We start from the raw sequence: 21942 nt of genomic DNA, 5'->3' as shown, positions 1-21942 counted from the left end.
GCTGAAGCTCTACAGCCGACCTGGTGTGAGAAGCTTATGCAAATGCGCTCTGCCCGGCTCCCTCTCCCTGCTCCTCTTTTCATAGCCTTCTCTCTCCAAATTGTGTCTGTGCAGCAGGAGGAAGTGAAATACCAGACTGAGGCTCCTCTTTGGGGTAGAACAGGAAAGGGATACACACAGGAGATGGGCTTCAAGCTTCTCACTTCCCTCTTCCCTGGAAAGTGCTACAGAACATACGGGGATCAAGGTGCCTAGACCTCTGAGTGGTTCCATGTTCTTAAATATACACTTGATATGTTCAGTGCTTATCTGTATTTGCCATAGATTTCATTTTTTAAAAGATTTTATTTTTAAGTAATCTCTATACTCAGTGTGGGGCCCCAAGATCAAGAGTCGCATGCTTTACTGACTGAGCCAGCCAGGTGCCCCAGCCGTATGTTAATTTTTTAACTCAAGAGTAATCAAATGTCATCAAAAGACTATTGGATATAAAATTGTAGAGCTTCTACATTTTAAACTTTTAGACTGGATGGATTTGGACACATCTTAAAATCAAGAGATGAGCCACTAAAGAGGTTCCTTATACCCTTTTTATCGAAAGGCAGGGAAAGGCATGGACCCCAGGGGCCATCACATTCTCCTATAGTATACACCTTTAGACTACTGACACCTGATCTAGCCAAAAGCAGTGAGAGGAGAAGGAGGGAGGGAGGGGGTGAGGAGGGGAGCAGGGAAGGAGGAGGAGAGGGAGAGAGAGAGAAACACAAAAAAAATTAAAAAGGAAGAAAAGTATACTAAATGTACTACCCAAGGACAAACCCAAATAGGGTAAGGCTTGTTAGGTTTTTATGAGATCTTGCTACTGTAAACTTATCTGACTAGCTGGGACTTTCACTAATGTTAAAATTGCCGGGAACTTCCAGAATCTGTTCTAGCTGCACAGTCGGTGGAGGTGGTCTGGAAACACTGTGGGTGGGAGCAGCCAGGTGGCCCCAGAATTCATATTGTACATGTACATTCTGCAAAGAGAACAGCTCACATCCGCCACATAGAGATGATAGAAGGTTAGCTAGAAAGTTACTCCTCAGGGGATCCAGATAGCTTCCAAAGACAAACACAGACACACCAAAAGAGATCACAGAGAAGAATTTATCTGCATAGACATTTATATTACCTAACCTAAAATTGGTATATTTTATTTAGATTAACAGACTGAATTTTTGATAAAAATCTGCAAAGTTTTTGTCTGCAACAATAAAAACCTATAAAATTTCTATCAGAATATTTCAAATCGGATTGATAATCCTACATACCAGGGCTCTGGCAAATCACAGCCCATTTCTTCGACTTAATTCTCCCTACATTCACCCTCAAAAGTAAAGCATATGTGCTTCTCATATAAAATATGGCCAATAAAAGAAGCAAGATGATTCTATAAACCTGATGAAGTAAAAAGTAAAGTCAGATGACTCTGACTTTCGATCAAGATTAACCTTTAAGGAATTTGTACCTCATGGAGCCCAGGGAATTCAGGGATCAGACACGGGTCTGAAACCCTGGTCCCCCTACACTCAGGTACATATCCTCATTTCACCTGACTGTTGTTAATGTAAACACTCCAGAAATGAAAACTAATCAAATGCCAGTATAATCCAGCATTCTTAAAAGATTTTGGTCCCTCTCTTGGGAAGAACTTTAAAGGCATTGGATTGTCAGTTCTGGAAATGGAAGCATTTTACTATAGTTGAGGACAAATCCTACACAAGGAGCCCCATTAATGTGCTTTCATCCTCAGTGGATGGGCCATCAGATGCTGGGGGCACCGAGGGCAGAGCATTACCTAAGTAAGACCCATGCAGTTGGTGGAGAACAACGATTTCTAAACACTGGTGGTTTTGTGGTCTCAACATCTGTCCCTGAGGAACTGGCCTGAGACTGCTGACTCATTACACACAGCTGTCGCATGAGCAGATCATTCGCTCACTAATGGCTCCATTATACACCATTCTGGGCTGCGGTTGAGCACGTTTGCATCATCATGTGCCACGCGAGAAAACGGAATCATAACTCAGGAGCACAGAAGGGGCTGCCTTGTGGAAAAGGAGTTGGGGAGGTTTCATCTCAGTAATGACATATAATAAATTTACTGGAGACTCTGGAGAGGTAATTTCCTAAAATTCAGAACACTATCCCTACTAGGTTTATCTATGTAAGCATATATTTCACAAGGTTCCAAATTGTGTAATAATCTAGTTTTTAATTTGTTGCTTACTACAGAATGAGGTCCACTGGCTCACCTCTGCATGTAACATATTTGCTAATTTGCAACAATTCCAAAACTTATCCCAAGCACAGAGAGGGAAAGCCTGTGCAATTATGTGGGTATTTTTACTGGTGATTAAAAGCAAAGTATAAAATCCTTCTTTTGCACTGAAAGTCTTGTTTACCACTTTTCATAGTTGCTAATTGGTTTTACACCTGCACATTTTGAATTATATTAATTGTGTGAAAGTTGTGGGGAACTAATTGTCTCTGGGGAGAAGGTACAGGTGCAAATACAATGAACAGTAGCAGATTACTTTTCAAAGCCATCTACCTGTTAATATAAAGAACCGTGTGACAATGCAACAATGTTTTGTCATTTGTGTGTGGGCTTGTTTTTCTTTTGAGGTACTAGAGATAGTTGTTTCTTACAGGTGAGGATTTTTAAAGTGGTGACAACAAATCAGTCTGTTCATTCAACAACTATTTACCAAGTGTGTATTATGTGTCAGGTACTGCCATGTATATTAAAATAAAAGCAGATGGATAAATCCAGTATCAATGGGAAGAGGCAAGATGATTCTATAAACCTGATGAGAAATGGATGGACTTATAAAGAGATGTAAGACAATATTTCTGAGTAGACCATCAAAGGCTTACATCTGGGTATTGAAAAACATGAAAAGGTAGAGAGATGAGCTATTGATATCCAAGCCAGCTGCTTCCTCATTCAGATGATTAGAGGTAATAAATCATGTTGTAGGTGCTCAGGGAATGATAATTGCTGAACATTCTATAACACCTATCAATTACTTAATATATCTGTAAGGTTGTATGCTATGGTATTAGAAATACATCTTTTCCCCTTGAATTGCTCAAAGAATGAAATACGTGTGCATGTGCATAAATTATGGCCAATTACCTAATGTCTATATCTGGGCTAACTAAGTATGAAATTCACAAATAGTGGGCCCTCTCATCCTCTTTCAGAGCTACCTAAGCCCTTCTATTGGATGAGAATTGTCAGCCCAGTAGAGTCACCCTGAGTTTGACTCCTAGGTGGCAACTGTAAGACTTTATGTAAGAGTCAACATAACCATAGAGCACAAAAACATTTTGACATCAAAACACATATATAAAACAGATAGATATATATAGTATCTAGTCACTTTTGTATGCATAAAAATTTTCATATCATGTTCCTCTGAGGTTCTGGGTGGTAATTCAAGACAACCTTGTATGGGGGAGAGGAAAGGCTCCTGACACACAGGCCTGCCTCTTCCCTGCCTCTGTTATGGTAACTTCCCAGGCCATGAGTGGGAAGAAAGACTGTATTACTGGTGGGCATGTACCTTATTGAAATCCACAACTGGGTACTTCTGCATGAAGTGACCTTAGGAATGGCCTCTTGGTCCTCAAATTGATTTAGAGGTACCCTGATATATACTATATGTCATCCAAAGCTCCAAATTTTTCTAGAATTGGTAAAAGTATATACTATAGATATATGAACCTTGAAAATATTAATAATCATTCTGCTTCTGAATTTATTTAGAATTTTGTTTAAAGGGGGGTGAATTCATTTTGTTTTAAATAATTTTATCCTTAAAAAATCTAAGAGCAGTTCATAGATTCTGCAGCCTAACAGGGAAGAAACATTCCCCTTGACATTATTTAGGGCGTAAGTATTTATGTGTTTTAATGTGTCTCTGGGTATTGTTATGTTATAATAAGCTGTTAGTGTTATATGCATACATGGAAAACATAAACCTGAAAATGGAATTATATTAATTTGAAAAGATGAAAATAAAAAGTGTACGTTTACACAAATAGTAACTCAAATGAAAGTGTGCTTTTACAAAAAAAAAAAAAAAAAAAAAGGAAGACTTACCCATTGACTACCAAACTGGATCATGCCATGGAGAAAAAAAAAAAAGATGATGAAGGAGAACATATGGGAAGAGTAAAGAAATGAACAAGTAATTACAATGAGAAAAGCAGCAACAAAATGTCAACTTAAACAGATAATCTAAGAAAAATAAATCCTTTTTCACCCAATTGCCACTCTCAACAAAAATAAATCATGGGGTAAAATAAGCTGTGTTTCTGAATATAGAACCAAACAAAACATGAATCAAAGTAAAAAAATGGGACATTTATTAAAAAAAAAGTCTAATTTTTTTACTATGTTTCTACTTGATCTTTAAAACATGGAAACTTTTGTGTAAATAAAAATATTTCATATGCTATTTTCTGTGCCTTGTTTTTTGAATGCAAACTCTGGATACTCTAGATTTGTATAAACAAAGCAGGTAGCTCTCTAGCTTTCTTATTTGCTTGTGAAAAGCAAGGGTTATGTAAATACACAACACATAAGTTGTTAAAAGCTTCAATGGCCACGTGTAAAATTTTGCACAGTCTTCATTTAAAAAAGAAGAAACTAATGGGAGCAAAGGATAAAGGGCCTTCCGTTATTACAGTAAAGAAAAGACCAAACGCTTCTATTGGAAAACTTGGTCTTTTAATCTAATCAAGTGAGAGACTTCTGGAAACAGCATCCAACACCCTCTGCCAGGGCACCCCGTGCTGCCTATCCATATGTGACACTCAGTTCACTTACCTCTTGTCCTCCATCCAGGGCACAAAGTTTGGTGCTTTGCTTTTTGGCATCGACTAATACATTAAACATTGTACACACGGAGGCAGGAATGCGCAAGTCAGTGGTTTTGCTTGCCTTCTGCAGCTTGACTTCAAATGCAGTTCTTGTTCTATTCATTAAAACATGAATCCAGGGTAAGAAATTCTGAAATATGTCTCACCTGTTTAGTAAAAGTGAAATCAACACTACAAGATGGCTAATTAAAAACATGCAAATAAGGAGTGTGGCATTGCTTGGGAGCCAGGGGTGGGATGCTCTTCTTTTTCAGGTGTCTCATATGAAAGATCAGGGAGATATTTTATATTAAACAGCTTTTGCAGTCATGCAGACAATATCTCTACTCAAAGGAAGCTATTTGTTACATCTAGTGTAAAACTTTTTATGGAAAAACCGCTTAGTTTTACTGAACTGCCTGAATTAATTTCCAAGTGTAAAAACCACTTGCTTCTCTGCATTAAAGCAGAACAAATCTTCTGCGTGAGGGTTTACCAAATAAAAAAAAAAGTACAAGTCTGGAAAATCCTAAAACATCATAATTAATGTACAATGGAGAATGTATAATTCTTCTCTGTCACTTAGCCTCATAACTTATTTCTGATTAAGTTCTGAAGAATATAACTGGATAGTTGACACGGAAAGCTCCTTTGACGTGGAAAGAGAATACCAGAAAACAGAAACACTGATGGCCCTGATCATAATTTGGGTTTGCCATGCCGTTTCACAGCAGACACCGTGCGTAATGCATAAAGTACTTAACTGCCCTTTTCCATATGTCTCAGGAAGTACTGCCTTGGGAATTGAAAGCACAGTATTCCCAAAGAGACAACAATAAAGCACCACAGAAAGGATTAATATAGTATGGTTGCTACTGAGAAGGGTAATGTGAGGAGGCGTTTAAAAAAAAAAAAAGTTTTAGGCCAACTTTATCAGTTACAGAGTTCTAGGAGGCCCCAGAATTTAGGTCTGAGAACCCAACACTCATTAAGTTTTGTTGTGGTAGTACATATTGAAACTTTCCTTGTGACAACTAGGTAACAGGTACTTGGTGAAAAGTGCCACTCTGGGCGCTGGCGTACAAAGCAGCAACTTGAAAACACAGGTCTACCTTTTGACACAGGCCTCTATCATATCACTGGCCATTAGTTTAAGTCTTTGCTCTAAGTGGTGGGCAAATTCTTGTTCTGGCCAGTGCAGATCAAAGACAAACATTTGCAGTGCATCGAGTTTCCAAAAAAGGTCTTCTGATGTTGCTGAGCCATTGCTAGAAGAAAAAGGAAACATGAAGAGCATCATGAACTTCCACTGTTAGCTGTGAGGATAGCCAACACATTGTTTTTTGCCTTAAAATCTCTAATAATTGGTATTTTCTTTATTCAACCTTTTAAATCTCTTCCTTTTCACTTCTTGATGAATATGGTGAGGCAAAAAAACCAAAACAAAACAAATAGAAATAAATATAGTAAGTTTTCATAGAAAGGGGTAGAATGCATAAGGGTACTTTATTAAGGAAAAGAAATCAAATTGTACATGGAAGAACAAACATTTTGAACACTTTTTTACCAATCTATAGGATACAGATAAAATACATAAATATTTCCTCCTGCAAATTCAGAAGAGTATGTTCTATGCAAGAAAGTCCATACGACAGCTACTAGGAGCTTCACTCCTCTACTCATGCATACATGTGTCCCTTTGTCATCACAGTGGTTTCTGTCTACAGACAGGTACGTAGCGTACAGATCCTTCAGTTTCTCAAGGACAGGGGAAGGGGAAACAGGTAGTGCAAGTGAGAAAACAGGCTGAGCAGGGAAGCAAATCTTATGCCTATTTTGAAATGCTTCATGACTTTTCTAGCTCATAATGAAACCTAACAGTATGACGTACAGTCTAACAGAGAAATGACATTCGGGGTGCCCTGAAGTGGGAACAAAATCATGTATTTCAGGTCATTCCATCTTTCTAACTTGGGGCCTGGATTTGCTATGCATTCACTGCTGCGGCAAAATTAATCCAGGGGACTAGAGTTTCAGACCATGTATGAAGGTAATTTGTAGCAAGGGACATATAATATTTGGGCAAAGGATAATACTACTACTTTCCATTATGCAAGTATATAGCCTAATAGGGAAACAGAGGTTTTGAGAGTAAAATAATCCTATGTTCAAACACGCTGAAACTTAATAGTAAAAGAGAACAAAAGGAGAAAAAAGGTGCTGTGCAGATTCAGTTCTCCTCAGCTTTCCTGTAAGTGCTTAACATACACTAACCTAAAAATTGTATTGTTAGTGTGCAAAAGAAAAATAGAGAAATGAAATAATTTATCACAAGAGCACAGTGGGAAACTTTTATAAAAATAAAATTCTTTTAAATACCCCCTTTGTTTAGCTAAACATATCAATTATTTGGCTTAAAAAAATGCCTCCTTCTCTGGCTAATTAAATGCTTATTTCCCTCCCCCACCTCCACCTCAGCATCTTTCCTGCATCACCAACCTCCTTTGTGTTCCTTCTCCCATCCTGCCAGTAATTCCTCAGGGTCTCCTTGCCTAGCTAAGATGTGCTCACAGTTAAGTTCTCAATGGACCATTCGCAGCAAAGCACTGAATGCCACCCATAGCTCTCTACTCAGTATCTCGTAACCTTAAAAATCAGTGCCCCCAAAGTACCATTAAATAAAGGAACCAGACAACACCATGTTGACATTGCTGTGAAAAATGTTAGAAAAAACACTATATTTATTTCTCCCTTTTGCCATATATATAATAAAAATAAGAGGAAAAAAATGACCAGGCAAAATCTTCTTATATATCCAGAGTGTACAGTGTGGTAAATTAGAGGACCTATATTTTAAGAGCAATTGAATCTAATTGGTTAAAGAAGCAAATCTAATAATTTTTTACTTTGGAGAAATATAAGGTAGCTATTTGAAACATGTATGTATTCTTAATAGCATAACAAAACAACAAAAACCATCATCAAAACAAAATCTGAAATAGTGACGAGGGAATTCTATTGAAAATGGACTCTCTCATAATACAATTAAATCTTCATAGAGAGTATGGATATATGTTTCTTTTGTTCTTTGATGCTATGGAATGATAAATGTGCTTAATTGGGAACATAATTAAGGTAACAAGTGTTTGCTTTAATTAAATAGAAAAAAATGTAAAGAGGTTTTCTCTTGAGCTGGAATTTATAACCTGCAATTTACTCAAAACTTTTTCATTTTAAAATTATTTTTAATCAGTGACCTATTCTGAAAGTATGATTAACAGATTAAAGAACTCAAACATGAATAATGGACTCTGAGATAACTTCCTAAAAATGCCAGTAGGAAACTTATCTTATTGGCACCTACTTTTAGAGCTAAAAAAAACAAAAAAAACCTGAGAAGGAAGACATGGAGAAGCCCCTAAGGTGACACTGATACATTAGTAGGTAGGGATATATTTTTAAAGCATTGGTTATATTCTATTTTCTAATTCCTTATATATATGAAACAGACTTTTTTTTTTTGCTATTTAATGCTTCATAACGAAAGTTCAAAAAACTAAGGGTGCCTGGCTGGTTCAGTCAGTGGAGCATGCGACCCTTGATCTTGGGGTTATGGGTTCAAGCCCCGCATTGGGGGTAGAGATTACTTAAAAATAATAAAAATAAAATCTTTAATAAAAAAAAACACCCAGAACCCAAAAAGCTAGTGATTACATCATAACATTATAAGGAATTTTGAGCACCCTGATGAAGAGCCTAATGTTGATAATCCTAGCAGGTAAAGAAACAGTGATTAACTTGTAAAACATGTTTTTTATTTACTCAGAATGATGAAAGTATGAGCACTTTATTTACAAAGCCACAATTTGTCATGATTCCCGTCCTGAGATGCAGGTCATTTTAAAAAGGGGCTCCCAATAAATGAGATTCAGGTTTCACACATGCCTCAAAGCTAAAAAAAATAATGACACACACACACAAAATCTAAATTTCACAAGGTAATGCCCACAATAATGTTTTCGGTTAAAATCAAGGGTGTTAAACAGGTGAGGAATGAGGAAAAAGAGGAGTTAAATTATAAAACAGTATTAAGAAGCACAAAAACACATAAACTTAGAAAGATACATTATACTTCCTAGATAATTGCCAAGCAGACACAGACACCACTCTATATACTATAACTGCCCAAAGCATTTGCCTGAAAGAAAAAGATTCACATGTAACCTCACATCCCAATAACTATCATGGGCACAGTGATGATGTTTAACTTGGAGAGATATTGTTAAGCTATTTTGCAAGTTATTCTTCTCCTTCTTGGTCTTCTTTCTTTTCTTGAGGGTATGCAGCCTTGGGGAGCAGATGTAACAGTGGTGGGAGGACAGGCAGAAAGGATGCTGGGCAAGTTCTTAGCCCAGCATCCTTATATTCTCTGGAAGCTGAACACATGAATAAGAGGAGTGAGAGCTTTGTGGTCAGGCAAACCTGGGTTCAAAGCTTGCCTCTGTCACTTACTTACTGTGGGACCTCAGGCAACTTCTGTTTCTTAACTTCTTTATGGCTTAGTTTCCTAAGTCCCTAAAATAGGGACAATGACATTTACGTCCCAGGGTTGTCCAGAGGCTTAACTGAGAAAAAGATTTGGCACTTTACCTGGAACATAGTAAGTGTTCAATGAATGGTAGCTATTTTTCTTCTTGTAATTATTATTCTTTCTAGCTGATGTCATATGAGATCTTGGGCAAAGCATGGACTATTATTGAGTTCATTTGCTTGCTCTGAGTCTCATACTTTTGAAAACTATACAGTTAACGAATAATGATGATTGATGACAGTAATAATAACGATAAAAATCATAATGTAGCATAGGAATAGTTATTATTTATTGAGAGCCTAGAATGTGCCAGGCACTTTTCATCATTTTTTTCTTTTTTATCCTCACAAAAATGTCTTTAAATTAGGTGTCATAACATTTCAGCATTGGGGAAACTGAGGCTAAGAAAGATTTAATGATTACTAAACTAGGATCTAAACTCGAATTTCAAAGCCTTTGTCCTTTTTGTTTTAGTGACTCTCAGTTACTGAATCTGCAATAGGTGGGCTGATCACAATGTAGAGCTAACAGATATGGTTTTTATGATATAAAGATTATTTAAAAAGAACAAAGTGCATCAACTGATAGATGGAAGGACTTGCTGGTGTTAGGAAATAAAGGACGATCGCTTCTCTGCAACCTGAAATGTTATTTCTTTAAAAGTGCAACTAAGATAAAATAGAAAAACATTATATTCTTCAAACGATTCTTATGATGGTTTTCTTCATGTACAAAAGAAACTATGTGGGCAGTAATGAAGTTGGAGCCAACTACGGCTCCTAGACATACTGTTACCACAGTGATTGCCTGAAGTGTGGTGTATCATTTAGGCTAGAGTGTACAACCTGGGTCACAAAATGACCTCTCACCTACAGATCACATATGAAGTAGATCAAGCCAGTGAGTGGTGTTTTTTTTTTTTTAATCTGTATCATTTATCATCGATTTGCTCAGCTTAGCTTGATAGCTTAAAAAACTCACACAAAACCAAAACATAGGATTCCTCAACCAATGATGATAAATGCCATGCAATCTGAACAAATGTGCACAGAACACAGCCCAGGCCATGCACTAGCTAACACACCACCAGGAAATAAGTGAGGGATACACACGTGGACTCATATAAAGAAGCCATCCATGAAGGAGTAGAAAAGCTAGGAATCTGTGGAAGATTAAGAGGCAGACTTGGAACTTTTGGAAGAGCTACATTGGGAAGACTGTTGGCGATATTCCTGTAGAGAAACAAACAACGTGGGAAGGGACCAGCATAAGCAATAACCACAGACGGCCATGTGTAAAGTCATAAGGTCAGGACTAAAGAGACAGATGTTCTATGGACACTGGGCAAGATACCTACTTGACAGGCTGCCATGTCTCTTGCTCAAAACCTCTGTGAATTGACTGGGCGATGGAGGACTCCATGAGATCGACGTAGCGGACAACCAAGGGCACAAAGATTTCTTGCAAATGTTTGTGAAATTTTCCATTACATAAAAGTGCTGAAATAGTCAAGCAGAAACAGTGTTTGTCAGAGGGATCATATCAGGCATTTGGGAAAGAGGGGTGAAAAAAACGTTTCCTGAAAGAGTCTGACACAGAAGAACTGGTAAAATACAGATGATAATGGATCTTACTCCTCCTGTTGAACATATCATGAAAGCTAATCAAGAAGTATAATTAACCTCCTAGATATGGCTGTCAAAATGCAAACAGATTCTTTCTCTATAAAATCTTCCTGGCAGGTGGGATGTTTTTACTTTCTGAGAGGTTTAACACATGAGGCATATGACCACTTGCTAGAGATTCAACAGAGCTGCTGGATACCTGGAAGGTCTTGACACATGTAAATAGAGCAATAAAGAGAGTTACAATCCCTGTGCTAGATGGTGTATCACAGAAGAGCTAAACCCATTCAATTCTGAGAGCTAAGCTTGACTCATTCTAAGAAATACACTTATTTAATTCACCAGCAGGATGACTGTGGCCTTGGGAATATCTATTCTGATTCATGAACTTTTCAGTTATTTGTGGATTTTCTTGTTAGTCATCAAGTTTTTCACATGTGTCTTTAAAAACATCATATGCATTTTTCAGGTGTCCATTTGTCTTTAATGAAATACACTATGGGACATCCCACCTCAAGCAGTTGTGCAAGTCTTAGAATTTGTGCTTTTGGGATAGGACTGTCGAATAGGTAGGTAATAGGTAAGGTGCACCTCCCTACACCAGAGGTGGATGCTTTCTATGCACAGGATGTAATTTCATTAGAAGAAAGGTCAGTGCTATCTATAGATTGTGTCACACCCACCTACTTCCCTGCCAAATTCATTGAAATCCTAACACCCAATGTGATGGTGGGACCCTTGAGGGGGTAAATTAAGTCATGGGAGCACAGTCCTCATGAACAGTGTTAGTACTCTCATGAAATCTATGAAACAAGCTCTCATAGATTGGAGGAAAGATTGCCAGGTAGAGGTAACAGCTAGTATGAAAGTTCTAGGCAAGGAACAAGCTGGTGTACTTCTAAAGGACGAGAAAGCCAGTGTGGCAGGAGTAGAGTGAGAGAGGGGAAAGAATAGTCCAAGATTATGTCTACACAGTAGTACATGGTGAGAAGTATGGGTTTTACTGGGTACACAGGGAAGCATCATTATTTTTATTATTATTAAGTAGAGGAGTGCCATGATTTCATATCTCTGGCTGCTGTGTGGAAGATGGAGTTGGTGACCAAGGGCGGAAGCAAGAAGGTGGCTCGTGTTCAGTGCTTGACTGCAACAGACCAGGTAAAGGATGACAATGATAATGACGCTGACTTGGATTAGAGTGGCAGAGGTGGAAGATGGGGAAAAGTCTCTCAGTAACCCCATTCACTTTTATGAATCCAAATAGCTGCATGTGCTTACATACAAAATCTAGTAACTAGCAGTTTTAAAGTAACATCTCATGAAATACTCAGCTAAATATGCCACCTTCCCCACATAATCTTCTTTAGGGCAAAAATACCCTGAAAGCTCAACAGCGTTTTAAAACTTGGGCAAAGTATGTGATGCTTACCACAGTGGCATGAATACTGTTTTAACAGATTCTGAAATTTGTCAGAGGCTGGAAAACTACAGACATATAGAAGTGGGGCAGGAAGCAATTCTAAATACAGAGGAAAATACGACTTTTTTTTTTTCTATTTCTAGTTAATATGGTTTAGTATTTTTTGTGGTTAAATAATTTTTTCTGGCTTATCTATATGCTAAAAGATTTCCTATTAAAGTGGGAATGATAATCATATTTAAAGATAAATGTCTTATTTAGAAGACTAATGTTATCTTAATGATGTTTTCATTAGCACACTGAAAGGAGCTTTATTTATTCCTGGAGATTCAATCACAGAGCTAGAAGGTACTATATAGATCATGCAGTTCAGTTCCTTTTGCCAAATGGTACCAAAATAAGGATGTTGAACATTAAGGATGAAATATTCTCACTCAAACCACCTAAATCATTGTGGTAAGCAAATTAAAAAATATATCCATATCTGAATTTATTGGCTCTCCACTTAAGGACTGAAAAATGAATTAACACTGTGAAAATATTTAATGTGCTTATAATATACATCAAAAGCCAGACAACTTCACATTGCTATATAACTAGACTATAGCCTAATTCTTAATTTATATGGCCTACTAATAAAAAACAGAGAGACCCATAGGCTCTACATCTTTTTTTTTTTTTTTTTTAAGATTTTATTTATTTTTGACATAGAGAGAGTGTGTACAAGCAGGGGAAGCAGCAAGCAGAGGGAGAGGGAGAAGCAGGCTTCCCGCTGAACAAGGAGCCTGATACAGGATTTGATCCCAGGACCCTGGGACCATGACCTGAGCCGAAGGCAGACGCTTAACCAGCTGAGCCACCCAGGGGCCCCTAGGCTCTACATCTTGATAGTGCTGTTAAGCACTGTCATTATTTCTAACTAGTCCAAGACATGCTCACTTAAGAAATTATTACATCTACAAATGAGCCCTCTACCTCATCAATTCAAATGCTTCTTTATTATGCCTTTAGAGATTAGGTATGTTGGCTATTAAGTCATACTTAGTTTGTTAAAATGAAGAAGCACATAGGAGAATCAACACTCAATGTTGTTATTAAATGTTATAATGACTCTAAGATAAAGTACCAGTTGACTCAAATGTAATTCTAGCAAGAGCTCTCTTTTTTGATACACTTGATAAGCACTGAAGTCATTAACTTTTTTTTTTTAAGATTTTATTTATTTATTTGAGAGAGAGAGAGAGAGAGAGAGAGAGAGAGAGAGCACATGAGGGGGGGAGGGTCAGAGGGAGAAGCAGACTCCCCGCCGAGCAGGGAGCCCGATGTGGGACTCGATCCAGGGACTCCAGGATCATGACCTGAGCCGAAGGCAGTCGCTTAACCAACTGAGCCACCCAGGGGCCCCTAGGCTCTACATCTTGATAGTGCTGTTAAGCACTGTCATTATTTCTAACTAGTCCAAGACGTGCTCACTTAAGAAATTATTACATCTACAAATGAGTCCTCTACCTCATCAATTCAAATGCTTCTTTATTTTCCTTTAGAGATTAGGTATGTTGGCTATTAAGTCATACTTAGTTTGTTAAAATGAAGAAGCACATAGGAGAATCAACACTCAATGTTGTTATTAAATGTTATAATGACTCTAAGATTAAGTACCAGTTGACTCAAATGTAATTCTAGCAAGAGCTCTCTTTTTTGATACACCTGATAAGCACTGAAGTCATTAACTTCTTTTTTTTTTTTAAAGATTTTATTTATTTATTTGAGAGAGAGAGAATGAGAGACAAAGAGCATGAGAGGGAGGAGAGTCAGAGGGAGAAGCAGACTCCCTGCCGAGCAGGGAGCCCGATGTGGGACTCGATCCAGGGACTCCAGGATCATGACCCGAGCCGAAGGCAGTCGCTTAGCCGACTGAGCCACCCAGGTGCCCCGAAGTCATTCACTTCTTAAATAAGCCTCCTTCTCTTGTATTCCCACCATGGGAGTGAAAACAGAGACTGTCCACTAGATCACTATATCAGTGCCTGGTGACTGTCCCACAGGCTTGGCCTTTACATTCTATTTCCAATTAGTAATCAAGACCTGTGTGTTTTTTTTTTAATTTAAATTTTAGGTAATTTAGGTAGTTAACATAAAGTGCAATATTGGTTTCTGGAGAAGAATTCGTTGTTCATCATTTACATACAACACCCAGTGCTCATAACAAGTGCCCTCTTTAGCATCCACCACCATATCCTTCTTAACACATCCCTTCCTCTCTTCATCACCACTGCTGTTGCCCTACTTCTAACCTTCTCATCTCCTGCCTTGATTAGTGCAATAATCTCTTTACTGGTCTTCAGGATCCTAATTTTCCCTTTGTCAATCCATCATCTTCTTCAAACCTCAAAGCAGAGGGGTTTGCCAAAATATAAAACTATAATGTCCTTCCTAAAGATAATCTTTTTTTTTTTTTTAAAGATTTTATTTATTTATTTGACAGAGAGAAAGACAGTGAGAGAGGGAACACAAGCAGGGGGAGAGGGAGAGGGAGAAACAGGCTTCCCGCCGAGCAGGGAGCCCGATGCGGGGCTCGATCCCAGGACTCCGGGATCATGACCTGAGCCGAAGGCAGACGCTTAATGACTGAGCCACCCAGGAGCCCCTAAAGATTATAATCTTTTAGTGGATCATCACAACAAATTGTAAAAACCTTTGGATGGTATGAAAGCCATCCACATTTTCAATTTATCTTAAAAATGACCTCTCTGGCTCATCTCTGTTGCCTGACCCTCATATTTCCTGTGGTCCAGCCATAATGATTTGCATGGTTTAGTTCAAGTCTACACTTAACTCCTCCAAACTTTTCTGGAAATGCTTTGTTCTGCTGTCCCCTTGCCCAGTTACTGGTTTCACCTGTTTACGTTTCTATTTCTCCCTACAAGGGTGCCAAGTCCTTGAGGGAGGGACCATATCTGTATTTTTAGTATCCTGCAAAATGTCTGGCTCCAAGCAAGTGTTCAAATGTTTGTTGAATGAAAAACTACACAGATACAACATTAAAATTACTACACTATTATTCAGGAAACTAAGAACTTATTGAAGCCTGCATATTCTTCATATCTTATATAGAATATACAGTATTAAATAATATTGGTATGAAAGTCCTATTTTTGATCCATGTCCAAGATCAGACTGCTGAAAATTCTTCTGGATATGAATGTTGGCTCTTTTATGTCCCATATTTTAATGAATGTGGCAAGGGGAGGATTTTTTCTGTTCAGTCATGACTCTTGATAGCAAACTTTCACATCCTGAAGATAGGGGAATAAAATGGGGTTTTCTTAAGACCTGTCACAAATGCTTAATTCTGGCCAAAAGTCTGCTCATGTTTCAGCAGAGTGTCCTTTTTATTTTTTAAAAATCAAATTATAGACCCATTTTCCAAAGTTTCAGAAAATTGGAAATTGGCAGTATTATTTCTTTGGTAATTAGACTCAGGAAAGGGGAGAGAGGAAGGGGAGGAAGGGAGGGGAGGAAGGAACCAAAGAAAGAAAGAAAGGGAGAAACAGAGAGAAGAGGAGAAGGGAGGAGAAATAAAGAAAAAATGCAGAGGGGGTAAGAAAGAAAAGAGAAAGCGTGGTGTCAAAAGGCAGGACTATGGAAATACACACGCATTGTACTTGCGTATGGAAATGTATGCTCTTTTTCTCAGTTGCCCATATGCCAGTTTGCATTCCGCTCCTATCAGACACTGTCAAAAGCCCTCTTAATATGTAGCCCCAGGCATCAGAATGAGTGTTTCTATCTTCTCCATCTGGTTTAGTAAGGATAGATTGTGATTTGGGGCTGCCACCTGTCCAAATCAAGCCTCTCCAAGGCACCCGTTCTAACAGCTCATTGGAAGAGGCAAGTTCTCAGTGTGGCCTTATCCAAGAAAGCTTCTGACATTATATCTGAGGTGTGGAAGTAGAAAGGACAGCTCAGAAGGAGTCTAAAAGAGCGGTTACAAGAATGTAAGTGGAGGACCAGCATCCACTTTGTTAAATCATCTTTTTCCCCCCAAAGATGCCACGTTTCCAAATATCACCTTGTCAGAAAATAATGAAGCATCAATGACATCAAGCCTAACAGTACAATTAGAAATGGCAAAAGAAAGCAAAAGGCTTAAATAAAAGGTAAACTAGGGATGCAGATGTGCCCAATTATTTTGAGCATCCCAATAATTAATAAGTTAGTGTTGATTATTTACATACCAAAAAGAGTCTTACATTTACAAAAGTACTTGTCATAAGCTTTTATTATTTATTTATTTTTAAAAGATTTTATTTATTTATTTGACAGAGAGAGACACCGAGAGAGTGGGAACACAAGCAGGGGGAGTGGGAGAGGGAGAAGCAGTCTTCCCGCTGAGCAGGGAGCCCGATGCGGGGCTCCATCCCAGGACCCTGGGATCATGACCTGAGCCGAAGGCAGACGCTTAATGACTGAGCCACCCAGGTGCCCCTGTCATAAGCTTTTAATAGTAAGATTTTAACTGAGAATTTAAACTATGATCCAATTAATAACAATTACTGAGATAATAATCACTGGATAAATGAAGAATAAGCAGATAAAAGAGTTCTGTATTCTTTTTAGGGTAAAAATATGCTGTTGACTCCTGGGCCCATGTAACCCAATTTTATATTGTGCCACCCCCTTCCAATTAGTCAGCATTAATGGATTACTAGGAAGAATGACTTCCCCCCACTAAAATTCTAAATAGGCATTTCAGAAGAAACTAGCAATTCATGACCAGCAAAACAAACAACACTGACCATAATAAAAACAAGACTTTGCCATAAAATAATCATTCAAGGGACTACAAACTGTAGGGATCTTGCACAATGAAAGCCCACCGGACTAAGATATAAAATTAGTAGGCCACTCTCCATGTTGACAAATGCATATAATGAGGATTCCTACCACTGAAAATATGAACATGGGCTTCAGTAGAAAAGTCAGGAGGACTGCAGCCTAGAACAGACTTATGTAAAAGGAAGAAAATACACACAAACAAACAAAAAAATCCCCGGAGATCTAGGAGTAGCACGCAGCCAAGAATCTGGCACATTACTTAGGCACTCAATACATGTGTGTTTACTGAATAAATACCAACAAAAATCCACTGCCTAAAGGAAACTTTGAAAGTGTGCTCTTTAAGTAGAATAGGAAACTCATTGGGTTTTATTTTCCTTTTACTTAAAACCTTGATATGTAAATTTATATAGTTTGGTAATGTTTAATTTGTACATTTACTAGCATAACAATCTCCTAAAACCACATCCAATTCTTCCTTTCCCCTTGGTACACTTGTTAAAAATTATCTACCTACCTACATACCAAAGAACTGGGAGCCCTGGTGTTGTAATGTTTCCTATATTTTGGACAACAACTCCAAATCCAACAAATCCAAGTTTAAAACTATAATTAAAAATGCCATAGTACAGTACATATAATTGAGTTATATTTTTATAAACTATTGCATTATAGTGAGTCCATATGCCCTACTAGATGATATGCTTTTCAAGGGCCAGAACTGTTTTTAATCCATGTTTCTGCAAGGTGACTGGAATTTGTAAATTTTAGGCATTCAGTGCCTGTTTCTTGCAGGATATAATTCAGGAAAAAAAACAATATCAACATTAACCAAGGCTTAGGGTAAAGATGAAGAAGTCTCACAGTCCTGCAGTTCTCATGCTGTCTTTTATGAGATTAATATAAAAGCCAAAGGGAAAAGTCTATAATTTTATTCCAGGTATGTACAACCTTCTGATTGGGATTACGTTCCAAAATGCTTCTTCTAGACGATGCAAACAGTTGAGAATGGCTGTAATGTGATCAACAGCCCTCAAATGTAGGGTTCTTGATGCTCATGGCCTTTAGGACTTACAGAGGTTTCTGCCAATCTACTGTGAAGGACACACAGGCCTTTTAGAGCAGGTTATTTTCTTGAAGGCATTAAGTTCTACGAAAATATAAAAAGCAGACTAAGAATTTAAAATGTCTACATGTAGTAAAGAATGTAGAGCAACACGGTGGAACTCAACTAAAAAGAAAAAGCTAGGGACTCCTTGTTTTTATATTTACTATACTCTCTGGCAAAACAAATTCTGACATACAATTTTGAATTCGGTCAACTCTGGAAATTGAAATTAAGTAAATTTTTGCATTTTAGTGGTCATCTCATCATTTATAAAAGTGCCTATCTACAAAACTAGGCTGGTACACAGCCCTGCTATAGTCTAGAAGTTACATCCATTCTGCATTGTTCCCAGTAGATGTATGTACAGATGTATCTATAAACACCAATTTGTGAATTTCAGATGCACAGCTCATTTAAGTGCTTGAGGTAGAATAACACGCAGGTGTCAGTCCTCCATATTTCAAAGCTTGAAGATTAACCTCATATACAATATGGTGACCTAACAGTTCTTCATTTGAAAGAAATCTGAAAAATAATCTCTGATACAGCCTAAGTGTGAGAATAACCCAGCGGGATTTCCACTTCTTCATTTCTTAATGAGTTTTTTGATAATGAGAGGTGACTTTGCCAGTCACTCTGGGCTCTATTATGGCTAATTTGACTCCACTTCACTCTCCTTGTTAATTATTAACACTAGCCTTTTTATCCTCATGAGACCACATTCCAATTTTTCTTTTTTCGATTTTTATGAGCCCATCTTTATGAAGGTGAAAGTCTTGGAGAATAGGTTTTCACTTAGTGTAGAGCCTGAACATTTATTATTCGTTTAGGCAGAGACTCTGTGACATTGATTATATAAGCATGGGTGTTCTTCAGGATGGCTTTAATGTGCTAGCAATGTGAAAAGGCTGTTAATTAAAGAAGAAGCACCGTGGTATTTTTCACTTGGGAATCTGTTCCCAAAAGAATGGTCATTTGCCACTTGCTAACATATCCACAGATTAAAAGGTGACTAGCTCCAAGGGTTTGCCTTTCAGCAGTGCTGAAAGAAATGATTTGTGCCATTTGCAGATGGCTTTCATTTGTCAGAAGCGGTCACTTGCCATATCTATTATCGACAAGACAATTGCGGAGGATAGCATGCAAGGGTAGAATCTAGTCGCACAGCATCATTTAACTATCATGCTAATTGCTTCATTATGAAAACATTTATTTTCCCTCAATTTTAATACATCTCTTTCTCAAGACTGTTTTCTTAGATACCATTTAAAATGATTACCCATTTAATTATCTCTTTAGTTGGGGGGCAGTGGATCAGGGTGGACGGAGGTAGGTTGGAGGGACAAGCAGGAGCTCAGTCTTTTCTGAACAGAAATGAAGGAGCCAGAGTTTCTTTTCATCATCAGTCCTGCTCTGGGAATCAGTGGGTGAGTCTGTGAGGGGCGGGAGACTGGGGACAGTTGCTAAAATTATGGTGCAGCTCGTACTCTTCCCTCGAGGAAACACCACACTTCATCTCCAAGGGTTCTGAAGGCTAAGATTTTCCCTAATCATGCCCAACTCTAAGGAAAGATGCATGCCCCCCGCAGAATTTTCTTCTCCTTAAAATAAAAACTGAATTTGCTGTCTTGAATCTTTTCCCCCACTCATTAGTTTAGTCTCTGGCGTTCTCATCATGGATGTTTCATAACGTACGCGATAGGACAACATATACCATTCTCTGGTTTGTTCTGTACCCTTTAACCAACTCTCTTCCCCTGCCCCCACAATTCAAGGACGTACTGAGAATTTTCTAAGGTAAAAATAAAACTTCAAGGAATTTCCTATCTTCCTTTAAAGACTGTATTATTCTATAAACGCCCCAGAATCTGCTTTTGTTAGTGCAGACCCAGACTGAACTGGAGACCACCAGGTGAGCACCCTGTCGGTGATCCCCATCAGCAAGATCCTGCCCAGGCACATCGCCTCTTAGGGATTTAGTTTCCTCAGCTGGAAAATGAAGAGCTTTGTCAAAAACCCTGTCCACTTTTCCAAAAGATAAGCACCTACTTTAAAATATCAAAGCATCAAGATTTTAATAAAAGAAAGATGGTAAACAACCAGTGGAGACATCTGAATTATTCACTGAAAGACAAAACCCCAAACAACTCAGCTACCAAGTTTTCAAGGCACAAATAAAGCAAAAATTCTAACTAATACCCCCAACTACTTGGAGATGTGTTAGTAATTTTTATTTTGGCAAAGCAAACATAAGCATGCAACATTATCATAAATCACAACCATTTAAAATCTATGTAATTAGTTGTGCAGCACATGCAAGGTAACAGCAAACACTGTTATTTAGCAAAATATTTCCCCTTCCAAGACTGGGCCTTGCAGAGCAGTCTCTTTCTATTACTCCTGGCTAAAGTTGTAACTAATTAGAATTTGGGATATAATGTTAATTGGGTCAATGTGGTAAAAGCTATCATGCCATGGCAGTGATGTAAGGCTCTTTCTTTCTAGGTGGGATTAAAGGGATACAAGTTTTATGTTTTCTTAAAGCTTTCCAAAAGGTCAATATGGGGGCAGCGATAGGTTGACATTTAACATTTGGATTGCAATCAGTAAATCACCATCTGAATATTTCAGGAATTTAATAAAACAAGCACAGAATTATTAACAATGTTCTTCATTATTATCAAGAGTGATATTAATAGCAAAAAGAAAAAAAAGGTATGTTTTACCAACTATTAAGATGCTCAGTGGTCTTGGCTTTGGATAGTAACTTGTGAGTTTGAGGTGAAAGTCACTATATTCTATTTCAATTCCCCAGACTCTCCTGTACTCCCGATACCAAAAGGAAATTATGGCACTGGGGAACTTTTCTATTTACCTCACTACATAGAGGAGCTGTTTTTCTCTGAAATAATTGATGTTTTCTCAAATCTGTTAATCACTGCAAAATCAAAGCCAAGATCTAGACTTACCCCAAAACTGACATTGCTCAAAAGAGATCAGTAATAAATGCTTCCATGTTTTAACTGAATCATGTGCGACAAAACAACATACAACTATACGTTATGCATTTAATAGAAGCCGATGTTACAGAAATGGCTTAAAACAGGAAAGGGAGTATGCAACTCTTTTGAATTAAATATTTGCAAGTCTAGATAAAAATTAAATTTCTGCTATTCTCATTTTAGTGGTTTTCCCCCCACAGTTCCACAGAAGGTGGTTTATTGCTTTTAGAACAAAATAAAATGATTTCAGAACTTTTGTTAGTGAAGAAAAACTGTCAGAACTTGAAAACTTTTCTAAAACATTGTTTTGTCAGTCAATGGAAGCAGGCACTTCAACACAGAAAACTTCCGGCTTGCAGCTGTGTGGAGCGCCCGCTATCCGGCTTGATACAGCTAGGGGCTGAGAAGCGGGGCTTGGCTCACAGCCCCTGTCGCTGTCCTGA

At 37.9% G+C, this 21942-nt stretch overlaps 1 protein-coding gene across 9 annotated transcripts in view; it reads right to left on the bottom strand.

Moving 5' to 3' along the window:
- The window catches only part of CADPS2 (calcium dependent secretion activator 2), a 495106-nt gene that overhangs the window by 52986 nt on the left and 420178 nt on the right, over positions 1-21942 (bottom strand). For 6 of the 9 annotated variants that reach the window (XM_081800170.1, XM_081800172.1, XM_081800173.1 and 3 more), the window contains 3 exons: positions 10863-11004; positions 6027-6182; positions 4883-5030 (listed from right to left, as the gene is read on the bottom strand). In XM_081800170.1, coding sequence (XP_081656296.1) covers positions 4883-5030; positions 6027-6182; positions 10863-11004 — 446 coding nt within the window. Of the gene's footprint in view, positions 1-4153; positions 4169-4867; positions 5031-6026; positions 6183-10617; positions 10738-10862; positions 11005-21942 lie in introns of all 9 variants that reach the window. The other 3 variants (XM_081800179.1, XM_081800175.1, XM_081800171.1) reach the window with 3 other exon arrangements.

The sequence above is a fragment of the Leptonychotes weddellii genome, chromosome 12, assembly GCF_054177405.1.
Source record: "Leptonychotes weddellii isolate Sample4059 chromosome 12, ASM5417740v2, whole genome shotgun sequence".
NCBI lineage: Eukaryota > Metazoa > Chordata > Mammalia > Carnivora > Phocidae > Leptonychotes > Leptonychotes weddellii.
Note: the sequence above shows the minus strand (reverse complement) of the source record. Positions and strands in the feature narration are given on the sequence as shown.